At 38.3% G+C, this 24,133-nt stretch overlaps 4 protein-coding genes and 3 gene segments (V, D, J or C); 3 read left to right on the top strand and 4 right to left on the bottom strand.

Annotated features, from left to right (window-relative positions):
- The first annotated feature begins 1,943 nt into the window (after positions 1-1,943).
- gprc5c (G protein-coupled receptor, class C, group 5, member C) lies at positions 1,944-4,963 on the top strand. Its single transcript, XM_017425290.3, has 4 exons — positions 1,944-2,419; positions 2,988-3,994; positions 4,589-4,692; positions 4,774-4,963. Exons 2-4 carry the CDS (start codon positions 3,016-3,018, stop codon positions 4,879-4,881), a joined length of 1,191 nt encoding a protein of 396 aa, XP_017280779.1. The 5' UTR covers positions 1,944-2,419; positions 2,988-3,015; the 3' UTR covers positions 4,882-4,963.
- A 1,603-nt stretch (positions 4,964-6,566) lies between these two features.
- Positions 6,567-9,497, bottom strand: ccdc137 (coiled-coil domain containing 137). Of its 2 annotated transcripts, none has more exons than XM_017425301.3 (6): positions 9,340-9,497; positions 9,008-9,147; positions 8,697-8,922; positions 8,526-8,608; positions 8,194-8,273; positions 6,567-8,098 (listed from the first exon to the last, which is right to left on the bottom strand). In XM_017425301.3, the coding sequence occupies exons 1-6, from the start codon at positions 9,408-9,410 to the stop codon at positions 7,916-7,918; spliced, it is 783 nt and encodes a 260-aa protein (XP_017280790.1). In that variant the 5' UTR covers positions 9,411-9,497; the 3' UTR covers positions 6,567-7,915. The 2 variants fall into 2 exon arrangements, with proteins under 2 accessions (XP_017280790.1, XP_017280791.1); XM_017425302.3 differs by having other exon boundaries at positions 6,567-8,095.
- A 1,030-nt stretch (positions 9,498-10,527) lies between these two features.
- On the top strand, positions 10,528-13,212 carry LOC108241305 (retinal cone rhodopsin-sensitive cGMP 3',5'-cyclic phosphodiesterase subunit gamma). Its single transcript, XM_017425337.3, has 5 exons — positions 10,528-10,623; positions 10,750-10,990; positions 11,955-12,125; positions 12,240-12,280; positions 12,370-13,212. The coding sequence occupies exons 3-5, from the start codon at positions 11,971-11,973 to the stop codon at positions 12,444-12,446; spliced, it is 273 nt and encodes a 90-aa protein (XP_017280826.1). The 5' UTR covers positions 10,528-10,623; positions 10,750-10,990; positions 11,955-11,970; the 3' UTR covers positions 12,447-13,212.
- A 251-nt stretch (positions 13,213-13,463) lies between these two features.
- LOC108241314 (tetraspanin-10) lies at positions 13,464-15,286 on the bottom strand. The gene is made up of 3 exons (XM_017425350.3): positions 15,034-15,286; positions 14,356-14,945; positions 13,464-14,252 (listed from the first exon to the last, which is right to left on the bottom strand). The coding sequence occupies exons 1-3, from the start codon at positions 15,121-15,123 to the stop codon at positions 13,946-13,948; spliced, it is 987 nt and encodes a 328-aa protein (XP_017280839.1). The 5' UTR covers positions 15,124-15,286; the 3' UTR covers positions 13,464-13,945.
- Positions 15,287-18,813: 3,527 nt separating this feature from the next.
- On the top strand, positions 18,814-19,687 carry LOC108241287. The segment is given in 4 exon segments: positions 18,814-18,853; positions 18,938-19,262; positions 19,564-19,598; positions 19,680-19,687. Coding segments are annotated over 4 exon segments (408 nt in total).
- A 2,093-nt stretch (positions 19,688-21,780) lies between these two features.
- Positions 21,781-22,242, bottom strand: LOC108241288. The segment is given in 2 exon segments: positions 21,781-22,118; positions 22,203-22,242. Coding segments are annotated over 2 exon segments (378 nt in total).
- A 1,273-nt stretch (positions 22,243-23,515) lies between these two features.
- On the bottom strand, positions 23,516-23,982 carry LOC119617528. The segment is given in 2 exon segments: positions 23,516-23,853; positions 23,943-23,982. Coding segments are annotated over 2 exon segments (378 nt in total).
- Between the last annotated feature and the right edge of the window lie 151 nt (positions 23,983-24,133).

The following is a 24,133-nucleotide window of genomic DNA, read 5'->3' as shown; positions in this document are numbered from 1 at the left end:
CACCAGAATTTGAAGCTTTATGGTCTAATGTTTTCGGGGAAAGAAACCTCCTAGTTCCAGTAGGAAATACCATCCAATCACGAGTCAAAGTGAGCGCTACAGCCACACATTGAAGTAGAATTAAATGTTCCAACATTCAGCATCTTACAACAAAGTTATGTTTCAGTTTGAAATAATGGCTTTGATTATGGCTTCAAGATTCATAAAAAGAAAAAAAAAAACTTTAGTATGCTCTTCAATCTGTTTTTAATCTCTGCTTGAGAAGCATTGATCTGTCTGTCAGAGACGGGCCATCAAATAATAGAAGTCTTGGTAAAATCCTTTTGAAAAGATGGACTTAGATTTGATATTTAAGGCCATCTGTCCCCTCTCAGAACAAGCAGGAATATGATAAATGTGTTTAAAATAGATCCATCTGCCTACTGTGAGAAAGACAAGAAGAGGTATTGTTTTCGAGTGATTTGGGTTGTGTTAACGCCCTGGGGTCTGCCAGGCTGCGCTGAACATGCAGAAGAAGAAATGTCCTCTGAGACTCCAACCTGAGCCGCTGCCATGAATAAGTGCATGTGTTCTCGAAGGGCAGCATTGCTGCTGAGGTGCCCTAATGAATCCTGCTGCAACAAACCGGACCAGACAAGGCACAAGATCATACTTGGTAGTATCATCTAACTGTTTTATTTCAGATGGTGGATGTAGATGCACATAAATGGCATTCATGAGCTGATGTAGATGCAAACACGGAGATGTCCAAGCATTCTTTATACATTTGAACAGGACATGCCCTTCAGTAAGGTCACATGCCTTTCTCTTTAGAGTTTACCTATTATGAGTCAAACGGGACTACAATACAAGGTGATTGATTGATAAGCTGTTGGACTTTTGAGAGCACCCCTCGGGACAAGATCCATTGAAAGATCAATGCACCACAGGGGGCCCGTGCTGCAGTTTAAACCACATGCAAAGTAAGTGCAGGCTGAAAGCCAGAGCTGTAGCTTCAGTAGGAGGTTGTGGATGACCTTACTGTTGTGCTGAGGCCTGAGGGAATGCACCCAGTGACCAGATCTCCGATGCATTTATAGCTTTTGACTAAACAGGTTAAATGCATCATTGACATGCTTGTATATGCACACTGCAAATAAAGAAAAAAAGAGAAACATTATTATGTCGTGTATGAAATTAGTTTTTGGCAACCCAGTGGTGAGGCATCTCTGTGCAAACAGTCAATTCTCTTTAGGAAATGTCTTCATACTAATCTTTGAAGCACAGTTTATTCTAATCTAAACTACAGATTTTTACAACCACATCAGTGAGAGAAGATTCACTGAGTTTTTTTTTTTATTTTAGGAAGAAAAAGTCTAAGAAAAACAAAGACCTGGTCTGTTTTTGTTTCAGTCTTCATAAAAAAATGCCATGCTCTATTTTAGTTTTGTTCAATTTGTCAACATGCAATACAAACAGATTTTATAGAAAAAATCAAAATCAATGGTTGCTATTAACCTTCTTCTGCACCAAATGGCTTGTTAATGGCATGCCTTCAAACAAATCAATACCAAGATCTATTTTGTTGTGTAATTTTATTTGACTCTTTTTCAGATGACAAATACAGCAGTCAACCCATTAACAGCATTTTCCAGCAGGTGGCTCTGTTCTGACACAGTTTGTCCTCTGTTGTTGTCTGTGGTTTACAAATTCTCAGCAAAAGTGGAGATAATGACAGAATCCTTATGTCTAAATAAAAGGTGAATTTGATCACAGTAAAACATTGCTTCAAACTTATGCCATATGTTTTCTACTACACAAAACAGTGGGAAATGTTTGGTAAATTCTTTCAAATACTAATCACAGAAGAAATTAAACATAAAAGCCTGTGGGAAAGTCACCAAATTTAAGGTGACTGCCTGATCCCAGTTTAAATCCTAGGAACCACATACAGGGATAAATATCTCACTCATGAGGTGAGTGGTCTCATTGTTTGGATGTAAGCAGCCTCAAACAAATAAGCAGTGCTGGGTGCTAATCTCACAGAATATGCAAAGCTGTACACAGTCAACAGAGAGGTTGGATAAAGGGGTTGGATAAAGAGTGGTTTGAACTCAGTCATTAGAGAAAATACAACATTTACCAAAGACTAATACAGAGCAGTTGGAGCTGCTGCTTTAGTGGGACCAGTGGCTGATTAATTGCATTATGGTGGAATAATCGAGAAGGAGAGGCAGACAAATGGAGCCTGCTCCTGATCCCAGCCGGAAAACCAAATAAATGAACACTTGAATAGGTCGGACTATTTATTAAGGAGTCAGGTAGAGCTTGACAGGTACTTTACATGTTTCTGAAGAAAAAAAGTTTCTGAACTCGGTTAATCTCATCAGAGTGGATGTACTGTTGGACTGGAGGTGACCTGCTCTCACTGTCAATACTGGTAAGAACTGCCTGTTGGCTTGTTTTTCTTTTTTCTTTTTTACATATAAACCTTATTGTTACCGTGTTAATCTGTTTTTTTTATTCTTTCTCTTTTTTGAATTTCTGCCCAGTTCATTTATTTTAAAATGAACTGGGCTTAAATGAAGAGAAGATTTCTCATCCTTTAAAAAAGTAATTTTACAACTTTAATCTTTATAAAGTTGTTGAAGCAAAAAATATTCTGAATGATGATATGAAGCAGGAACTTTGGGTGAGGATATGTTTTTTTGTGTTCAATTTTATGTTAAATGAATGAAAATTGATTCAATTTTGCATATTAAGGTCTTTGGAAACACTAAATTTCTTTTAAATTTGCCAGACTTTAATTAATTTATTTGAATAAACTCTGTAAGAATCTTTTAACAAGGTCAGTTTTGTTGTGCAATTCCTAAACAAGGCACAGAAAGTAACACATGGAAGTACATTTTGCTTTCAAATATATAACATTTGTTTGTCTTTTTAATAACAGAATGCAAAATCAATTTTGCATCATGCACATCTGAGTAATGAAGACATTTGTTTTGCAGCATTTAAACAGAAGTTTGAAGTGAAGCAATGGGAGCAACAAGCCCTCTGAAAGGATGTGGGTCCAACATCAGCTCCATATATTACAACCTGTGTGACCTGACCACAGTCTGGGGGGTCGTGCTGGAGGCTGTTGCTGCTGCAGGTGTGATGACTTCCTTTGTCCTGTTTATCGTTCTCATGGCCTCCCTACCATTTGTGACAAACAAGAAGAGGAAGGGTATGGTGGCTCTACAGGCCAGTATTTTAGTCTTTACTTTGGGACTCTTTGGGCTTACCTTTGCCTTTATTGTGGGTCAGTACTCCACAAGCTGTGCTGCTCGGAGGTTCTTGTTTGGAGTCATGTTTTCAGGCTGCCTAGCCTGTTTGGTAATGCATGGATTGTGGCTTTCCCTGTTGAAGCAGAGCACCAGTGGACCCAAAAGTTGGATGCTATGGCTGGGAGCTCTGGGTCTCTGGCTTGTTGAGGTGATCATCAATATTGAATGGCTTGTCATCACTGGGGTCCGAAGCCCACCTGGAGGAATTGCTGCCCCTTACCTCCCCTGCAACACTACCAGTCAGGACTTTGTGATGGCTCTCATTTATGTAGTGATTTTGATGCTTGCTGTGGTCATTACGGTGTCTCCATCACTAACACACAAGCACAAGCAATGGCGCAGAGATGGAGCTTTCATCCTTGCCACAGGGCTCTTTACCGTGGCCATCTGGGTGGTTTGGATTGGCATGTATGTCCGTGGAAACCAAGCAATCGGAAAGCCCAGCTGGGACGATCCTACTCTGGCTATAGCTGTGGTGTCAAATGCCTGGGTCTTCCTCGTCTTCTACACAATTCCAGAAATTTGCCTGTTAACACAAGAGGACCCAGACCAGGAGCAACCTTTTGATGGGGAGGAAGTCTATCCTGCAAGGAGCCTGGTGTATGAACTCACCGTGAAGGAGCCAGAGCCAATCCAGGAGAATCTTTACGTAGAAAATAAAGCCTTCACCTTGGAAGAGCCCCCGACAGGTACAGTGCTGAACACAACGAGTCATTATGTTTCACTGCATAAAGTTTCAATAAATCACATTTACTACATAAATAAAGAAAACATGTTTGACAATAGTAGGAATGGTGCACTGATGTAGACTGATCCAAATGCAAAGACGAGAAAATGGTTGAAAGTCTATTTTTGACAAACAGCACAAAGACGATCAACTATTTTTTCTGATTCTGGCTGCAGTCTTGATCTTAGGATTTATTAGGATCCCCTTGTAATCTTTAAATCCTTTTATTTTTTTCAACAAATATGTCCGTCTTGCAAATTACTATAAAAAGTATCAACTACAAAACTATTGCATGTAACAATACATTTGTCTATCAATGTCTGACTTCAAAAAATAGCTTTGAATACAAAAGACATACTTGTATATGGAGTTAAATTTTTTTAGGAGGTATAAAAGGTTTTAATCTTATAATTGATAAATTTACTTCTTTAAATTTCTATTATCTAAGCATCCATTTTAACAGACAGAAATAATAAGTGTGGTTCCTTAGTTATGTTAGCTGCCTGAAAAGACCTAAACATCCTTTGCTGATTCATCCTTGACTTCTGTTCAGCAGAGTCCGCAAAGCCAGAGTCTCCATATGGGGTTTACAATGGTCAGCTGCGGAGCGGTGTGTACCAGCCAACAGAAATAGCCCTTATCGCCAGGGGTCTAACAATGGTGAGTTTGATAAAGATTTTTAGCCTCCCAACATGTCTTCAGCTTCAACATATCTGTTATATTCAGTTCTCCTTTCCACAGATGGACTCCAGTGTAATGATACCTCGAGCCATAACCGAGCTGAAACCAGGGAGCCGTAGCTCCCTGTCTCGCTCAGTCGAGTCTTTAACATCTCAAGGACCATCTTAATTATTAAAAAAAAAAACAACAACAACAACAACAACAGCAGCAACAAAAAACAAAAGAGAAACAATTTGTTTCTCTGGAAAATGCTTTTACAGTCAAACAGTTAAAAGTTTTAGTTCCTCTGATAAATGCTTTTAATGCTTTTTATGCACAATAGCCAAGTATCACAAATAAAACACTATGATCTGCAGCTGGATGACTTATAGCAACTGAAGTGGTTCATCAAAAAACGTTTTTTTTTTTGTATAAAAATCCTCTGTTTCACTTCTTCATTTGCAAGCTGACTCGATTACAACAAGCTTTCTGTGCTGTCTGATGTACAAAGTTTGAAGCCAGTAGTGAAAACTGTAGCTTCACACTCCTGGGTAATGAATACTAGCAGCACTTCTGCTGCGGTTGTGATTTATTTTCTATAAAGTCAAAGTGGAGCAACGAGCAAATTGTTTGTGTCACAACTGGACTTTCTCCAGCATCAACATGCATATCTTTGTTCATGATTGTAAAACAATAAACAGGGTTTAACGAGTTAAATGCAATACATTTTATTCAGTAAAGGTCTACTGTTTTGTCTGTATTTGACTAAGTTTTAGAATGCCTAATAAAAATATAAAAAAAATGTACAACTAGTAATTTATTAATCTGATCACTAGCACATAATGCAGTTTCCTTGACGTAAGTTCCAGTTTTGTATTTTTTTATGTAAATAAATCATTTACGGTATGTCAAAAAGAAATTTTTAAATGAATAAATTTATAGAGTTAACTATTTCTGTGCCGCGTGCTGACTCCTTGTGTAAAAATAAATGTAACAATGTGACTGGTGTGAGATACAGAAAGAGGAAACGTCAATGGAATTATTGCTGTGGTTTCAGCAGATATTTACATAATGTCAACCTGATAAGCCTCATCCTGTGTCATATGATGCTGCTGGCTGTCATTCTGGGTTGTATGAGGTTTTCCAGGTAGGAAACTATGTAAACGGGCACTGACGTTCATATTACTGCCAACCTGCCAAGGTAAAATGAAACAAACCAGCACACACACACACACAGTCACAAAAAGGTGTTATTATTTCAGGTCTGTAATATTCTAAGTTCAGCTAAGGTGATAATAACGTCTTCATGATTGGTTTGTATATTTTGATGAAAAAAGCTTTAAACAAATTCAAATTTACACCTGCTTTGAGATGAAGCGAGTTGTGAGTTGTCCACCTTTGTTGGACGGGCAAGCAGAGTTATTTACATAAAATTTGTTTTTCTCACACTAGCCTGTTCGCACACACACACGCACGCTGCACACCTAATAGCTTCAGAGGGAGCTGTGGCTGCCTAGCAGCAAGCTGACTTGGCTTTGCCCCCAATTACTCCCACTTCCTTGTACTGTCAGCAGCCATGTGCTCTTGCTCGAAAAATTAAACGGATCATAAACTGCAGCTTCGTTTGAGTAAACATGAGGGCAAATGTTGAAAAATGCAATTTTTTATGTCTTGAGCTTATAGCATGAACAGCACAGATTTTGACTTGTCATAATCAAAGCACAGGTTTAATAAATGGCGTTAAGGTTGTGCGCACAAACACACACCTTTAAAATAGCAGCGTACCGTCACATTAGCTCCTGCCTGATATGTGCAAATAACTGCGGTGAATAGATCACTCTTCAACCAGACAGAACACAACAAATAAAGATGTATTCATGTTTACTCAGCCATTTATTGCACCCTTTTTACATGTTAAAACTTTCTCTCCTGCCGTCTGAATAGCGTTTTTGTTGACTGGATGTTAATAGCTGGTCAGTGACGCACTCGGAAACCAAAAACAGCCCAGGCAGCAACTGGAACCCCCCTGATAACGTAAGTAGCTGTCTTGCACACATGACCGGCGGTGGATGTGCTCGGCTCAGCTGTCTCTGTTCTCTGTTTAGGACATGTCCTCGTCACTGGGACGACAATCAGAGCACAAACACAGACGAGGAGCAGTCTGATTTAACACAAGAATAGAACCTGCTGCTTTTATCAGTTCATCTTTACTGCAAAAGAATTATCAATGCAATATTTGTTTTCAGGTTCATTTGAAAACAGTGCATCTGCATTTGTTCAGAGGCCAAGATTTAAACAAAAGTCTTATTCATAACAGGGACTCTTTAAAGGATTACAAAAGTAAAAAGCTGTACCAATCTGTCATAAGTACCTCACAATTAAAAAGCCTCTTGTGATTTATTTATTGCAAAACTTGTTCTGAAAGAGGGAATAAACACCTTTCTCTGCCAAATAGACCTTTGTTTTTATTTTTAAATCAATTCCACAATGAAATTACTTTAAAATGGTGATGCCTTATATTATAAACCAGCATCCTCCAACATTCAGCCAAGACTTGAGACAGGATTGAACTTTAGTTTTTGTGGCAGCACTGATGAGAAATTCAAATTTATCAAAATAAAAAGGGGAATTTCTGAGCACATTATCTGCCATCTGGATGACTTTAAAGTAATTTTTCATTCACGTTTTGTTAATATTTCTGCAGTGAACAGACATAAGAAAAAACACTACATATAATCAAGCTTCATTCATACTGAATGTGAAACCAGCATTAAATCAGTCATCTCTCTCTAGCCTTTGTTCAGCTTTACACAAAATAAAACCAGTTTCTGTCAGAACTGATGTCTAGAACAACCAGGGAATCTTTTCTTTGTTCTGACCCAGAAATCAATGACCCCAGCATGACATTAAAACAACTTTAAAAAGTGTCCAGAAAAAACATTTGCATGTTCAAATAAACAAGTATAAAAAAGAGGTACATGCAAATAAGCACATAAGTAAGGAACTGACTGAAGCTACCTGTGAGTTTCATTTCAACACTTTTGTGACCTAATTCACACCAAATGTGTTTATGAAATGGGCTCATAAATAAACTTTATTTCCCTGAAAAATGTCTCAAAATGTCAGTCTGCTGGAAGTCAGTTTCTGCACATCCCTGCCTGCTGCAGTCTTTTATTTAAAACTCTTTTTTTCCCTCAAGAACCCACTCAAAGTTTGAGGGTTGTCACAGACTTGCGGTCCTGCTCTGCTGTCGCTGCTGCTGTTTCTGTTTCTTCAGCTGACGGTACGCCTCCACCACTCGCTGCCTCTCCTCCTCCATGAGTCGCTGTCGGGCCATGGAAGGTTTAGCTGTGGAGGCTGCAGTGTGGCCCAGCAGAGAGTTGAGAAGCAGCTCCTTGGATGCCTTCTGGACACATGAGATAGACAATAAAGCCCACAGTTAATTATTTATCCAAGCGCTAAACGCAGAAAAAGCAGGTGGCCACAGTGTGGGAGAGTCACCTGATTTTTGACTGGAGCTTTTTTGGGTTTGGCACTTAGTGATGGTGGGGCCAGGGCAACTTCACCAAACGGAACATCATCTACAAAAACAACATTTATATATGTAAAAATATTTGTTTTCGTTGCAAAGGTAGTCACAGAAAAGCAGCTCATCAAAACAGAAATGCAGTGAGTTTTCTATTATCATCTTGAAAAACAAGCAAAGGTATTCAGGTTATTAAAGCATTATTTTATCAAGTTTAATATGACTTTATAGAAAGGAGATGCATCCCACTGAATGCTTCTCTGTAGCACTCCCAGCTTCTTCCAGATAAAACCCACACACTCCTTACCTACAAACATCTCCTTCTCCATTCTGTCCTCCTTTTTGTCCTGCTTTTTCTGCAGCAGCTTGTTCAGTCTGGTTTTAGCATACCTGGAGACAAACACGGTTAACGCAGGCCAAACCAAAACCAGATTATTTCCTTTGAATGTGTTGGTCCTGTAAATGAGTGCACACTCACTCCTTCTTCTTCTCTGACTTCTCCTTGCCTGCAGGCCTCTCCTGTTTGTCGGCATCAAGCTCAGGCTTTCTGTCCACCTGGTTCTTCGTGAGGAAGAAGACATGGTTTGTCTCGTCCTCCATGCGCCTCACGTATGCACCTTCACTTTCATGGGTTTTCCTTCTGAAGTGTGGGACAGGTATGCCTCCATCTGAGACATCATTTGACTTATAGTGATGTGGGGTGGCTGTAAAGACAGAAAAACACCAGGTTTGTCAGCAGCTATGAGCAAAGACGATGCCTCATACCCATATGAAAGCTTTTCTGCTCACCCTTTCTAAGCTTTTTGGCTCCCAAAGATCCAGCTTTCATTTTGTCTTTGCTCTTCATTATCTCTCGAAGCCTGAAAGGGATGTGTTTGAGATGGTCCTCTTCTTTCTTGGGTTTGCCATCTCTTTTCAGCTTCTTTTTACTGAAACATCACACATAATTCAGAGAAAGTTAATAAAGGAAGGTAAGTCACTGCAGACTCCTCTTTATACGTTTTAATAAACTGTCCTATTCGTTGCTCGCGCATCACAACCAAGAGAGCTAACAACTAGCTGAAGTTGCTAGCTAGCTAACTTAGCATTACTTGGTTTACACGTTAGCTTCCTCAGGTTACCTTGGATTTTGTCCTGCCTTGTCCACTTGGTTATCTGATTTGTTATTTTTATTCTTCCTACTTTTCCCCATGACGCCTGGCTCAGTTCATAACATTACCACATGTGAAACAGCGTGTAGTCTTCAACTTCCGGGCTTTAGCCTGAGGTGAGGAAAGAAAGACAGATGTCTCACTCTGCTTTTTTTTCAGCGAACTGTGTGTCGAGTACATCCATAGCGTTCATTAACGTCCATCTTTTTTTCCACAACGTCACGGTTTGGAAAAAAAACCTGGAAGTTTTATTAATAACCTATCTATTGTAGTTAACCAATCACTACAGGCTGAATCAATGTTACATCTCATTCTTGAAAGTCTGAATGAACTTTTTTTCTTGGAGTGATTTCTTATTTATAGACGATCTTTCCTATGAGAAACTCGTTGATTGGTTAAAGAGAGTGTTGCACTTCTTTTTTGCCGCCAGAGGGCGACAAAATACAACCTTTGAATTCAGGATTTATTTCTACTCCCAAAACAAACAAACAAATAAACGTCAAGCGTATTTAAATGGAGCACAAACAAAAACGGTACACTATGTGTGAAGTTAAAAGCATCGATGTAAAGTTGATTGGTTTAAGACAGACAGGACAAGACAAGAGGAAAGAAAATTTTATCAATGTATCAATGTATTTAAGTAAAAGTAGAAACACCAGCATGGTAAAATACACAATTAAAATCTATTTAATGTATAAGTCATACAGTGCAGATATGCATTAAGCAGAATGACAAACATAAATGATCCTCATGAATCGCTGGAGTCTTTGACCAAATAGTCAAATTAGTTAACCTAATTTGGGCAAGGTACGCTCAGGATGAACAAGTTTTCTTTTGTTTAGACAATGTTTTAAATTTAGCACAACAGACAGGGCTTGTCAGTCTGCTGGATTATTTAACTGATGTATCCGCTTCTGCTTTATACTTCAGATAACTCATGCATCTAATGCATCCTATTATTCTAATGTTTCTGGACATTTTCTGTGCAGAAACTATTTACTAAATCAATGTACTCAAGAAAGAGAGACAGGAAATGATTGTCTCTGCATGCGTACAGGTGATTGATTATAGATTAAAGAGACAGGCTCCTCTCTCCCATCACGTGCATAGATCAGGTGTGTGTTCATATGTGCACAGGAGGATGGGATGGATTACCAGCATTATGCAACTCAATCTGATAAACTGCTGATGAAAGGAGAACACTCTCGAGTTGCTGGCTGCAGGAGTTGTGTAACATATTCAGGAGGGAAAATGGTGAGGCTTGTAGCACATCTTTGAAGAAAATAACGCTGAACACCACAGACCTCTAAAGGGTTGTGGAAACACAAATACACTTTTTGTTGTTTCTGTGTAACGGATGAATTTGTCTCTGCTGCTAAGTTTCCATTCAGGGCAGTCCCAGGAGCAGAGAACTGATGTCCTCTCAAAATGTCTTTCCACGTCCCCCGCGAACGTGCTGTCCATATACAAACACGATTGATAAGCACAAGTGAGGACAGCAGTTTATTGGCTCTTGATTGCATCATAATCTTCTCACAGTCTGAATAAAAGGGCCTCACTAATACGACTCGTCAGCTGACATTCAGAGAGAACGCTGCGAGGAAAGAAAAGAGCTCAGAAGGTGAGTATCTGCAACAACAAAGACCATCAATTCTGCTTTTGACTGAGGAAAGACACCCGTGGTGGTTTGACATTGTTACATTCGAAAGAGTTGAGGTTTTTTATTTCAACCTCAGAGAGAATTAGTTTAGAATTAATTTAGGGACATTTGATTGCTATAAAAGCTATATGTTGTACATTTTAACATTTAACTTATTTTATTAAAGTTATTTAATTAATTATTTTATGTCTTTTTTTTGATTCCCTAAGAGTTATTTGCCTGATCAATAATCTGACCAATAAGCAGCTATGAACAGACAAAGTGGTCACTCTATTATTCAGTTTATTTATTTTATTTAACCTATGCATCCGAAATAACTGACCTTTTATATGTGGCCTAAATTTACTCAGTGTTTTTGTCTTGCAAAATCAATAAGATGATATGTTGTCATTTTGAGGTTTGTTTCCGTAGCTGTAGTTAATGTTCGTTCCACCTTCATGCTTCATGCAGCTTTACCTCACATTCAGCTCTGAGTGCACCTAATTCCTCTAACACCATCACAGATTTCATGATTTCTCTTCATGGGATTTTCTGTTTGAGAACAAAGCTTCATTTTGACAATCCTGATGTTTTAGGTGGATTCCAACAGATAGTTCTCTTCAAGAAGCCGAAGTCAAATTTATCTTTAAGTTAAATTCACAGATGAATTCAGCGTGTCCTCAAAGTAATCTGATTATGATGCGGCTTTGAAGATTAGTAACGTGAGCATGGGATTATATCCTTCTGCAGCACGTTTCTTAATTAGTTAAGAAGTGTTTGTACGTACAGGATAATTCATTTACGTACTTCATTCACATCAGTTTTTCACAAAACTCAAAAAAAGAAACAGACATGGTTATTGATAATGTTGTATATTAATAGCTGTTGTCTTCATTTTAACATTGAGAAAGTGTTTTGTTTTTTATGGCATTGTCCCCAAAAACAGATTCACCAGCAGAAGCATGAATCTGCAAGTAGCCAAACCTGAAGCCAAGACTGGCGGCAAAGCTCCCCTCCGAGCCACAGCTCCTGGTTCTCCACACAAGGGTCCCCCGAAATTCAAACAGAGGAACTCCCGCCAGTTCAAGAGCAAGCCTCCCAAGAGGGGAGTCATTGGGTGAGCTTCTCTCAAAGGCACTTTCACGACTGTTGCAAGGTTTGCCTGTAAAAACAATATTCATATCAAACTACTTTATTGCCACTGAAGCTTGTAATTTCCTTTTATTTCTAGTTTTGGAGAGGACATCCCAGGAATGGAAGGACTCGGTACTGGTAGGTACAATTTTAACATTCAGACAATCTCTGCAGTCTTATAACTGAGAATCTTTTAAATGCCTTTTTTAAAATCATTTCTCTTTCAGACATCACAGTGATCTGCCCCTGGGAAGCTTACAGCCACCTAGAGCTACATGAGCTCGCTCAGTATGGCATCATTTGAATCTCTTTATTGTGGAACTATTTTTATATTCAAAGGGACCAAATGTAAAGCAGTAATCAACACAGCTCACTTTCAGATGGCAAAGGTCACACTACAATTATAAAACGTTGTTATGTAATGCATACCTGCATGTGGATGGTGTTGTTTGTTTTTAGGTGGGGTATTTTGTACGGTAAATCTATTTTCATAAGACTCTCAAGCTGCCATTTTCCTGTTCATAAACACCGATGCTGAATGTGTTCCTGTGTTACTGCCTGAGGCTGCAGAGGGATCCGGAAGTGAACGTTCAGTTAATGGCCAGCAGGAGATATTGTGTGTGTTTTTTTATACTTACAAAAATCAGAATAAAGTTTTGAATTTTTGCAAATGATTTCAAGCAGTTTGTTTGCTTTTAACCTTGTAAACTGAACGATTCCCTCTGCTTCCATCTAACAAACGCTGGCAGCAGAGTTGGAAGGACCAGAAGCCAAACCTCGGTCCTCTGAAGCTGATTTGGAACTTGGTTTTGTTTGTTTAATATGTTTTCTATCTGAAGTCTTCAAAACACTGTACAGAAGGATCCAGCCTGTGCCTTTGCTGGTTGATGATTACAGTATGACCTAAAGAAAAGAGGGGTCACTTCCAGCACAGTAATTACATTTGTTTCATCAACTTCTTTTTTTAAAACTGCGTTTAGCTCGAATTTGAGGTTTCAAGCTTCTTGGAGCCTCGATGTGATCAACAAGTTTCTAATCCACCATATTTAAAACAAAGTTCTGATTCTTTTCAGTTAAGCTAATATAAATCAAACTTTCACAATGTTAGTTTTACAGAAAATATGCCTTTGGATTATTTCTACTTTTTGATTTAGACCAAATAAACTATTCTGAAATGTCCTTTCATCAGGAGTGCGAGGTCACATGTGGGTACAATAAAGGACATGTTATTCAAAGCTAGAAACAATCAAAAATAATAAATAAAACAACCAGACAACTTTTTGTCTTCATAAATTCCTGTTAGTTTCATGTCTGGATTTCGTCTTTCATCAAACAGCTTTATTATTTCAGCAGCAGAAACTGTTTAACTGATCATTTGTACAAATAACTGAATCATATTAGAAATTTGTATTTCCCCTTTTGTGGATCAAGTATTGTTTCTAAATAACGACTCATGGTTACACATAGGAAGTGGAACAAAAACTGCTTTCATATCGGGTCCACCAGCTGCATCACGGTTTTTCATTTGAACTGGAAGTTTTGGTTTTGATGTAAGATCTTAATCTTAATCTTTCTAATCAACCTGTGAAAATGGCCTTTAGTAAAATAAAAAAAATAAGAGATTTGTTTCCTTGAGATTTGTTTGTGTTAAAATTATCTGCCTTACTTAACAATCTGTTTTTTATTTTAATTTTGTTTTAAGAGTTTTTAAGGTCAAACTTAATGACAAAAAACACAAACCCTGAAATAACAGAAACAGCCATGAATCTTTATATTACATTGTTCAGTGTTCATCGCTCTGTCTCACATGTGAAACTTATGCCAGTGGATGCTTTCCAGCAGGCGTGTGGTGATGAACACAGCCAGAATCTCGACCCCAACCACAACCACTCCGACTGTCCCAATCAGGCCCTCGTGCTGCTCGATCCAACGAGACATTCCCCCCAGACAGCCACCCAGGAAGATCACGCTCTGAGCCGTGAACTCGTCCAGCCGCTGGGCTCCCACGCCGCACTGAGAGTTCCACACCGTGCCGTTCTCCATGGGGTCTATGCAGCATGTCGCCGGGACGCCGCAGGCCAGCACCCCTGGAGCCGAGCAGTTGTAATATCTGAAGAGAGGGGAAAAGAGTTTCCAAGTAAATGTTGATTTGCATGTTTTATTTAATGCTGTGGTTACCTAAAGCAAAAGAAAGTCAGCCAGGCTCCACTCACATGTTGACCCCCCAGTCATGGTAGGTATCTGCCCCGCAGCACTGCAGGCCCGACTGAATCTCATCCATGATGAACCTCAGATCCAGATCGTCCTGATAGCGTGCCATGGCCACTAACATCCCTGACCTCAGGTAGCCTTCGATCTGGTCTTGCACGCTGTAGGCCATGATGGCGAACAGCACCTGAGCTGTGATGAGCATCAGCACCGTCGCTGAGAACACCTTCAGTAAGCAGCTGTTCTCTCTTAAAGCGCCGACACACCCTGTCAGGCAGAGCAAGCTGAGCAGAACGCCCAGGGTCAAGAGAATCAGCATCGGGTCGGTGCCGATGGTGTCGATCTTCTCCTGGGCAAACGATTCTTTGCTGATGAGGCCCCACATTCCCACACCAAGAACCACAAGGCCCAGAACTGTGAACACCAGGTTGCCCAAGAACAGAAAGTATTTTAGGAAAAAGTCTGTCAAGGAGTAATTGTAGGGGGGTTGGATCTTTGGAAATGTAAGGTTGGTGTCCTGAACGTTGTTGGTCTCTGTTTGAAATTCATTAGTGACGATGCCAAGCTCCTCATCTTCCTTTTCTGCAGCTCCTGACTGTTTAACACAGAAATATTGGGGTTCTCAGGAACGCCAATAACTATTTTCACCACAGGGACAAAACTGAAAAGAGTGAAAGCCTTACCTTCGGTATGAGTGGGCTGGTCTCGTTCGGTGTCGTGTCTCGCTTCGACCACGGCCACAAAAACCTCTTCGTTAAAGAATATCTGCGCATGTTGTCAGTTTGTGAGAGACGATCCTCCCTGTGCTTCCAGCTCAAGATGGCACGAGCTGAACCGAATCATAAGGCGAACGGTTGCTGCAGCACAGAGAGAAAAAAGCGTGCTCACAGAGTAACCCTGCTGTGTTCAGCCTCAGAGTGCTGCGAGGCCTGAGAGTCTGCATCATGTGAGAGTCACAAAGAGGGGATTAGATGGTTGTCAGACCTGAAACAAGGGGCTTTTGATGTGAGTCTGCATACAAAAAAATTTACTAAAATAAAAGGAGAGGATTCAGAGGCAATGCTTATTTTGTCCCATTGACTGTGTCCTGCAACAATTTATAATGAAAACAAAATTTAATCAGAAAACACTTTAATTTTTAAAACTGTGAAAAAAATGACTCTGAAAGCTGATCAACATATAAAATTTATGTTTTCCATAAATTTAAAAGGCTCCTAATTTTCATACTTACTGATACATACTGACAGCTACAGAATATAAATGATGTTTGTCTTCATTATAAAAAGTTAAAAAATTGTACAAATAATCAAAGCTGAATTATAAAATAAACTGTTTTTTTATGGTTCCTGTTTGGCAAAAGAAGGAGAAAGAAAAAAATTGGAAATGATAAATGTTGATGACAACTCTAACAGATAAATAAATGAACACACACACACACACACACATATGATTGCCAACCTTTCATGACCTGAGATTGGTACAAGCAAACAAATATGGTGTCATAACTGAAAACAAAAATATAAAACAAGTCTTTCAAATTATGTAAATTCAAAGCTCCTCCTCCTGTCAGTCCTGTCAGTGTGAGTGCTGTATTAAATGAGTCCTCCAGCACCTCCTCTCCTCATCCTCTAAACTCTCTGATCTGTCAGCAGTAAGGTCACTTTCCAAGTTACAGATCATTCTCAGCTCACACTGACAACATGCTGGGGAGCCTCTGCACTCTCATCACTGCTCTAACATGTAAGGAGGAGGACTTCCTGCACATCTGACCTCATGTTGGATTCATCAGTCTGTGTGTTTCTCTTGACTTCATGTGGTCTTGTTGTTTCCAGGTGTGAGTGGTGTGACGGTGGTGACACAGAAGCCTCCTGTTGTGACAGTGAGGACAGGAGAGACAGCCACCATGGACTGTAACCTGGGATCTGTGACTGGTAGTGCTGCTCGCTGGTATAAACAGATTCCAGGAGGAGTTCCTCAGTATATGCTGAGGTTTCATCGCAGCTGGAGTTCACCCCAATATGACACTGGCTTCCCTTCTTCGAGACACACGTCTACTCATCAGTCAACAACAGATTATCGTTTGATCATCAGTAATGTGGAAGAAGCAGACTCTGCATTTTATTACTGTAAAACATGGGACAGCTCTGCAGCTGCATACGTATCACAGTGATTTACACCGTGACAAAAACCCCCTCACTAATACTTCTGCTTTTCTTTCTTTCATTCTTGCCGTGAACATTTCTTCTCTGAAGTTGAAGCTCTCCATCCATGCTTCCTGTAAAGTCGCTGCAATTTTTTACAAAGATCATCAGACTTTTTTCAATAAACGTATAAAAGGCAGCAAATGTAAACCACTCACATCAATCAAGGAACAAAACAAAAATTTTAGATCAGCAACATTTTCAACACAAACATTAAATCAAGGTTTACTCTTTAACTCTGAATATAATGATGAACAAATAAAAACACCATCCAGAATTTAAAAATAAATTACTGTTATTTTAAAATATTTCTAATAAATTTATAATCCCATTAATCTGGTTAAAATGAACTCATTTCTCTACAAGCAGGGGAAGTTTTTCAGACTGTTAAAAAAAGAAATCACTTCTACCCCACTTCCTGATCAAAATGTTATCTTTTGACTCACTCACTGCTTTAAGAATCAATAAATGTTTTCAAAGTGACGTGTTCCAGAAACAGGTAGATTTAGTCTTCAGAGAATGTCAACAACTTCAACAAAAATACAAAGTTTTAAAAGTGATTTTTATAAACATTTCTGTCACTACATTTAAAATCATGTAAATTTCTTTGTTAAACCCTGTCAGTGCATTCATATGTGAAGCTATAACTGATTGTTGGGTTGAACATTAAATCTCCTCCCTGTTTCATCTCCTCAGACTCTTTATAACTCTCAGTTTGTCTTCTTGTGTCACTTGAACAGTTTCACCTCTCAGCTGGATTAGAAGAAACATTTCCAGCCCAAACTGCCAACATGCTGTGGAGCCTCTGTGCTGTCATCACGGCTCTGACATGTAAGACGCTCCTCTGCTTCATTTTAGATTTTAGCTTTTAAAACACAATTCTTTCTCTCATGTGTCTTTGTGTTTTTACAGATGCTGATGCAGCCAAAGTTTTGACCCAGACGCCTGCTGTTCACTCAGTTTCTACAGGACAAGAAGTTGTTCTCAACTGTAACATTCAGAAAGATGAAGGCAATTATGTCTATTGGTACAAACAGGTGCCTGGTGGGACTCCTCAGTATGTTATGAGATTTTATCATTCTCATAGTTCTGCTGATACCTATGGAACAGGATTCTCATCTGACAGATTTGACTCTAAAGCCACATCAAATATAGAATACCAGTTTGTTTTAAAGCGAGCAGAGACAGGAGACTCTGCAGTTTATTACTGTAGCACCTGGGATGATTCTGCTAAAGAGTCTGTATCACAGTGATTTATACTGTGACAAAAACCTCAGCACAACTACTTCTGCTTTTTAGACAAAAGAAGACATCTTGAGTTGAAGAAAAGTTCTCAAATGAAGCTTTCACTTTTGTTCTATTAAAAACCCTAAACCTTTTATTGATATTTTGTTCTACAAGAAGTTTCCACCAGAAAATTAAAAAACAAACAAACAAACATAAAAAACATTTCTGATTATTCAAAGATGAGAACTTTACTGTGATGAATTTTCCCGAAGCTAAAGTTTACAGTTCACACAATAAATTGATCATTACTGAGATTTTTTAACTGTAATCTGCTCACTTCAGGAATGGGTTCAAAGGTCACTAAAATTTAAAAGCAACAAACTTTTCACTCACATGCCCCAAACATTTAGTAAATAAAAGTGTGATCATTCAGAAACTTTAAAGAAACTTTTTGTATTTTTAAAACTTGCTGGTATTTAGTCTGAACTCATAAAAATTGTTAAAACATGTTGTCTTAAACAGTTAGAAACTATTTGCTGTCTTGACAGAAACATGTGTATAATAGTTACAAACAACAGATTTTATAGTTTAACTGATGTAAATGTTGATATAATTGTCCAAATTCTCAAACTTTTTAAAGTTTAAATGAAAAGTGAGTAAAAGTTTTCAACTCCTCCTTCCTTCATCTCTTCAAGGTTTTAACATTTCTCTGATTTTTTGATTCTCTTTTTTCAACCTTTAATCAGAACATCTTCTTAGTTGATACAATGAATGAAAACTGCTGCTGAGGGACCATCGCTGCAAAACAGGGTCAAACCTGAACCATCAAGAATATTCAAAATGTTTTCTGAACATTGTCAGAGCAGGTTTGAAAATAAACACTGAAAGTTTTTTTCCAAGAATGAGTAAATACTTTTAAATCTCCTCCTCCTCTCCTCTCCTCAGTGTCTTTATAAGCTTCTGGTTCTCTCCTCCTTTCACTTCAAGCTGCTCACCTTTCAGCTGAACAGAACCAAACATTTCCAACCTGTCAACATGCTGTGGACCCTCTGCAGTCTGATAGCTGCTCTGACCTGTAAGATTCTTCTCAGCAGCTTGAAAATGACATCTTTTCACATTTAAAGCTTTTCCTCATGTGTTTTTCTGCATGTGTTGTCAGATGTTGATGCAGCGATAACGTTGAACCAGACGCCTCCTGTGCTGAAAGTTTCAACGGGACAAGAAGTTGTTCTAAACTGCAACATTCAGAGACATGATGGATATTATGTCAGCTGGTATAAACAAGTTCCTGGTGGAGTTCCTCAGTATGTTCTGAGATTCCTCCATCGAGGCAGCTCCCCCTACTTTGGAACAGGATTCTCTTCAGATCGATTCGACTCTAAATCCACATCAGACACAGATTATCAGTTTCTTATTAAGCAGGCAGAGGCAGGAGACTCTGCTCAGTATTTCTGTCACACATGGGACGACTCTGCTGCTGAAGCTGTATCACACTGATTCTCTCTGTGACAAAAAGCCAAACCAGACAGCAGCAGCAAAACTAATAAAACATCTGAAGATGAAACACTGAAAATCACACAGCATCAAACATGACTCTGAACGGTCCTGCTTCAACTGGTCTGCAGAGACAAAAGTGAATTAGTGTTTTGTCAAATGAGCCGACTGATGAAATGAAAGAGATGTTGACAGTGAAAGTTGGTGTGAACAGGATGTTTCAGTTCCACTCCCTCATCAGAGACAATCAGGAGGTTTTTGTACAGCCATGTGTACAAACTGAATCACTGTGGTATTCGGACAGGGAACCAAGCTGATTGTAACAGGTAAGTTTCTACTCAACTCAGCAGGAAACAAGTAATAATCTCCATTTCATTGTTTTATTCTCTTTAGTCACTCATCTTCAGGTCTGTAGTTGTTTGTTTTCAGTTGTTTCCATGAGTTTTCTTGTTTGAAATTCAGCTGTGCTGTAAATAATCAACAGCTGATTGGATGTCAGATCATGATGGAAACATTTAATATGTAGTTTCAAAATTCACCTGTTTTTAGATCCATCAGCTTCATCAGCACTGTGACTGACAGACTAATCTGGAAAGTATTAGAGAATAATAGTTTTAAAGGATTATACAGTATGTTTACAACATTGTGCTTCTTTATGTTAGTAACTAGAGACACATGTGATTATAGAGGAAACATTTAGAAACAATTTGTTCATTACATTAATGTTTATAATACAATACTAACAATCTGCATAACTTTTATGTGTTAATCTTTTTGTTATGTGCAATTTCTAACACATTTTATTTCAGGAGGAGAAATGATGTATGTTAAGATGATTTCAGCTTGATTAGTACTTTGAACCAATGTAGAAACTTTCATTTTTTAGATACTTTTTCTAATTGACTTTTATATCTTAGTTATTTTATTTAGGTTTTTATTTGAGCTCCTTTTAACTTGTTTCCATGTTGTCTCTAATACTACTCATTTGTTAGTTTTATAATACGTATTTATTGTTTGTAAAGGAAGCAAGAGAAACGGCATATCATACTTTAGATTATATATAGACTGAAAATGTTCTCCACATTTAAAACCAGTGACACAAAGTATCGTATATTTATTAAGATGTTGTGTTTGACTTTATGGTAGATTTGTTTAGACTTTTGTTTCCCCTTTGAATTCTTTATATAGTGAATGTTTCAGTCTTGAACTGGACGGATGGAAGACAGTCAGGACAGGAGGAGGGAGGCTGGAGCCTGAGAGGACATGGAGGACAAGATCACAATAGTGAGACAGAAAACTTACAGTATAAGACTGAAATATTCACTATATAAAGAATTCAAAGTTGAAAGAAAAGTCTCAGCTAATCTACCATAAAATCAAACACAACATCTTAATAAATATATGATACTTTGTGTCACTGGTTTTAAATGTGGAGAACATTTTCAGTCTATATATAATCTAAAGTATGATATGCCGTTTCTCTTGCTTCCTTTACAAACAATAAATACGTATTATAAAACTAACAAATGAGTAGTATTAGAGACAACATGGAAACAAGTTAAAAGGAGCTCAAATAAAAACCTAAATAAAATAACTAAGATATAAAAGTCAATTAGAAAAAGTATCTAAAAAATGAAAGTTTCTACATTGGTTCAAAGTACTAATCAAGCTGAAATCATCTTAACATACATCATTTCTCCTCCTGATATAAAATGTATTAGAAATTGCACATAACAAAAAGATTAAAATATAAAAGTTATGCAGATTGTTAGTATTGTATTATAAACATTAATGTAATGAACAAATTGTTTCTAAATGTTTCCTCTATAATCACATGTGTCTCTAGTTACTAACATAAAGAAGCACAATGTTGTAAACATACTGTATAATCCTTTAAAACTATTATTCTCTAATACTTTCCAGATTAGTCTGTCAGTCACAGTGCTGATGAAGCTGATGGATCTAAAAACAGGTGAATTTTGAAACTACATATTAAATGTTTCCATCATGATCTGACATCCAATCAGCTGTTGATTATTTACAGCACAGCTGAATTTCAAACAAGAAAACTCATGGAAACAACTGAAAACAAACAACTACAGACCTGAAGATGAGTGACTAAAGAGAATAAAACAATGAAATGGAGATTATTACTTGTTTCCTGCTGAGTTGAGTAGAAACTTACCTGTTACAATCAGCTTGGTTCCCTGTCCGAATACCACAGTGATTCAGTTTGTACACATGGCTGTACAAAAACCTCCTGATTGTCTCTGATGAGGGAGTGGAACTGAAACATCCTGTTCACACCAACTTTCACTGTCAACATCTCTTTCATTTCATCAGTCGGCTCATTTGACAAAACACTAATTCACTTTTGTCTCTGCAGACCAGTTGAAGCAGGACCGTTCAGAGTCATGTTTGATGCTGTGTGATTTTCAGTGTTTCATCTTCAGATGTTTTATTAGTTTTGCTGCTGCTGTCTGGTTTGGCTTTTTGTCACAGAGAGAATCAGTGTGATACAGCTTCAGCAGCAGAGTCGTCCCATGTGTGACAGAAATACTGAGCAGAGTCTCCTGCCTCTGCCTGCTTAATAAGAAACTGATAATCTGTGTCTGATGTGGATTTAGAGTCGAATCGATCTGAAGAGAATCCTGTTCCAAAGTAGGGGGAGCTGCCTCGATGGAGGAATCTCAGAACATACTGAGGAACTCCACCAGGAACTTGTTTATACCAGCTGACATAATATCCATCATGTCTCTGAATGTTGCAGTTTAGAACAACTTCTTGTCCCGTTGAAACTTTCAGCACAGGAGGCGTCTGGTTCAACGTTATCGCTGCATCAACATCTGACAACACATGCAGAAAAACACATGAGGAAAAGCTTTAAATGTGAAAAGATGTCATTTTCAAGCTGCTGAGAAGAATCTTACAGGTCAGAGCAGCTATCAGACTGCAGAGGGTCCACAGCATGTTGACAGGTTGGAAATGTTTGGTTCTGTTCAGCTGAAAGGTGAGCAGCTTGAAGTGAAAGGAGGAGAGAACCAGAAGCTTATAAAGACACTGAGGAGAGGAGGAGGAGATTTATACTCAAACATTCATTAATTCTATCAACATTTATTTTCATTTTTTCAAAATTCATCTGAATTCTGTCAATCATAATTCAATAATACGGATTATTTGTTGTATTAAATAAGTGTTGGCCTTTTTTCTTTATACTGACAAGCATTTTGCCTTTTTGTTTTAAAGCTTCTTCACATGTTATGTGTCTACTTCAATAGTTTCAGTGATTATTTCGAACATCACATGAAAAAGTTGATTAGTTTGGAAGCAGCAGACATGCAGTATTTGGGATTATTACCACAGTGTGATGTGATCCATATTCATCCAGAAAACAAGAGATTTCTTTTTGTGTGACTGAATGACTAAAATACAAGAAACAAAGTTTGATCCATTCATGAAAAATATATATTAAAAAAAAAAATTCTTGATTGTTTTTAAATTCATGTTCCTCACATCAGAAGTTGTAACTGTGTTTTGATGAGCTTTTTTCAATCATTTTGCACAATGCAACAAGGTCATTAAAAAGTTTTTCTTTCACGTTTTTGTAAAGTTTGAAGAGGTGAATGTGTAAATGAAAGGCTGCAAATAGCTTTTGGCTGGAAATAGGATGAGGGGAAAGACACTGAAACATACAGACTTTAAACAGAATGTAAAAAGAAAAATAAACACATTTTTTTTCAGTAAAGACGTTGGGAATAAGAGTTTTGTTTAAACATTTTTTCAAAAGAGTTTGTTGTGGGTTTCATGTTCAGAATAACTAAATGTGTGGGACATGTGAGTAAAATGTTTGTTCTTTAAGTTTAGTAACCTTTGGCTGCCAGCTGACCTTTGAACCCATTTATAAAGGGAACTGAGCAGATTATTATTAAAAACTCCTGTAATGATCATCAATGATGAGAGGAACAGATTTTACATGCAGAGAAATTCATCCCAGTTTATCTGAGAATTCAGTGTGTAATGAAGACAAACCAGGAGGACTAATATGGAATAAAAAGCATTTCTTTTAAATATGTTAGATTCTTGTCAAGTTCTGAGGTTGCAAAAATTTCTATAAAAACTTGAAGAAGTTTTAATAACATGTATAGAAGTAAAAGCTTTGTTTAATAGGTTCCTTTGAAGTGAAGATTTCCCTTGTTGTCAAAAAGCAGAAGTATTAGTGAGGGGGTTTTTGTCACGGTGTAAATCACTGTGATACGTATGCAGCTGCAGAGCTGTCCAATGTTTTACAGTAATAAACTGCAGAGTCTCTCTCCTCTACAGTTTTAATGATCAAACGATAATCTGATGTCGACTGATGAGTTGATGTGAACTTTGGAGATGAAAACCCAGAGCCATAGCTTGGTGAACTCGAGCCATGATAAAATCTCAGCACAAACTGAGGAACTCCTCCTGGAATCTGTTTATACCAGCGAGCAGCACTACCAGTCACAGATCCCAGGTTACAGTCCATGGTGGCTGTCTCTCCTGTCCTCACTGTCACAACAGGAGGCTTCTGTGTCACCACCGTCACACCACTCACACCTGGAAACAACAAGACCACATGAAGTCAAGAGAAACACACAGACTGAATCCAACATGAGGTCAGATGTGCAGGAAGTCCTCCTCCTTACATGTTAGAGCAGTGATGAGAGTGCAGAGGCTCCCCAGCATGTTGTCAGTGTGAGCTGAGAATGATCTGTAACTTGGAAAGTGACCTTACTGCTGACAGATCAGAGAGTTTAGAGGATGAGGAGAGGAGGTGCTGGAGGACTCATTTAATACAGCACTCACACTGACAGGACTGACAGGAGGAGGAGCTTTG

The sequence above is a fragment of the Kryptolebias marmoratus genome, linkage group LG12 (assembly GCF_001649575.2).
Source record: "Kryptolebias marmoratus isolate JLee-2015 linkage group LG12, ASM164957v2, whole genome shotgun sequence".
In the NCBI taxonomy this organism is placed as follows: Eukaryota; Metazoa; Chordata; class Actinopteri; order Cyprinodontiformes; family Rivulidae; genus Kryptolebias; species Kryptolebias marmoratus.
This window is presented reverse-complemented; position numbering and strand designations above follow the sequence as displayed.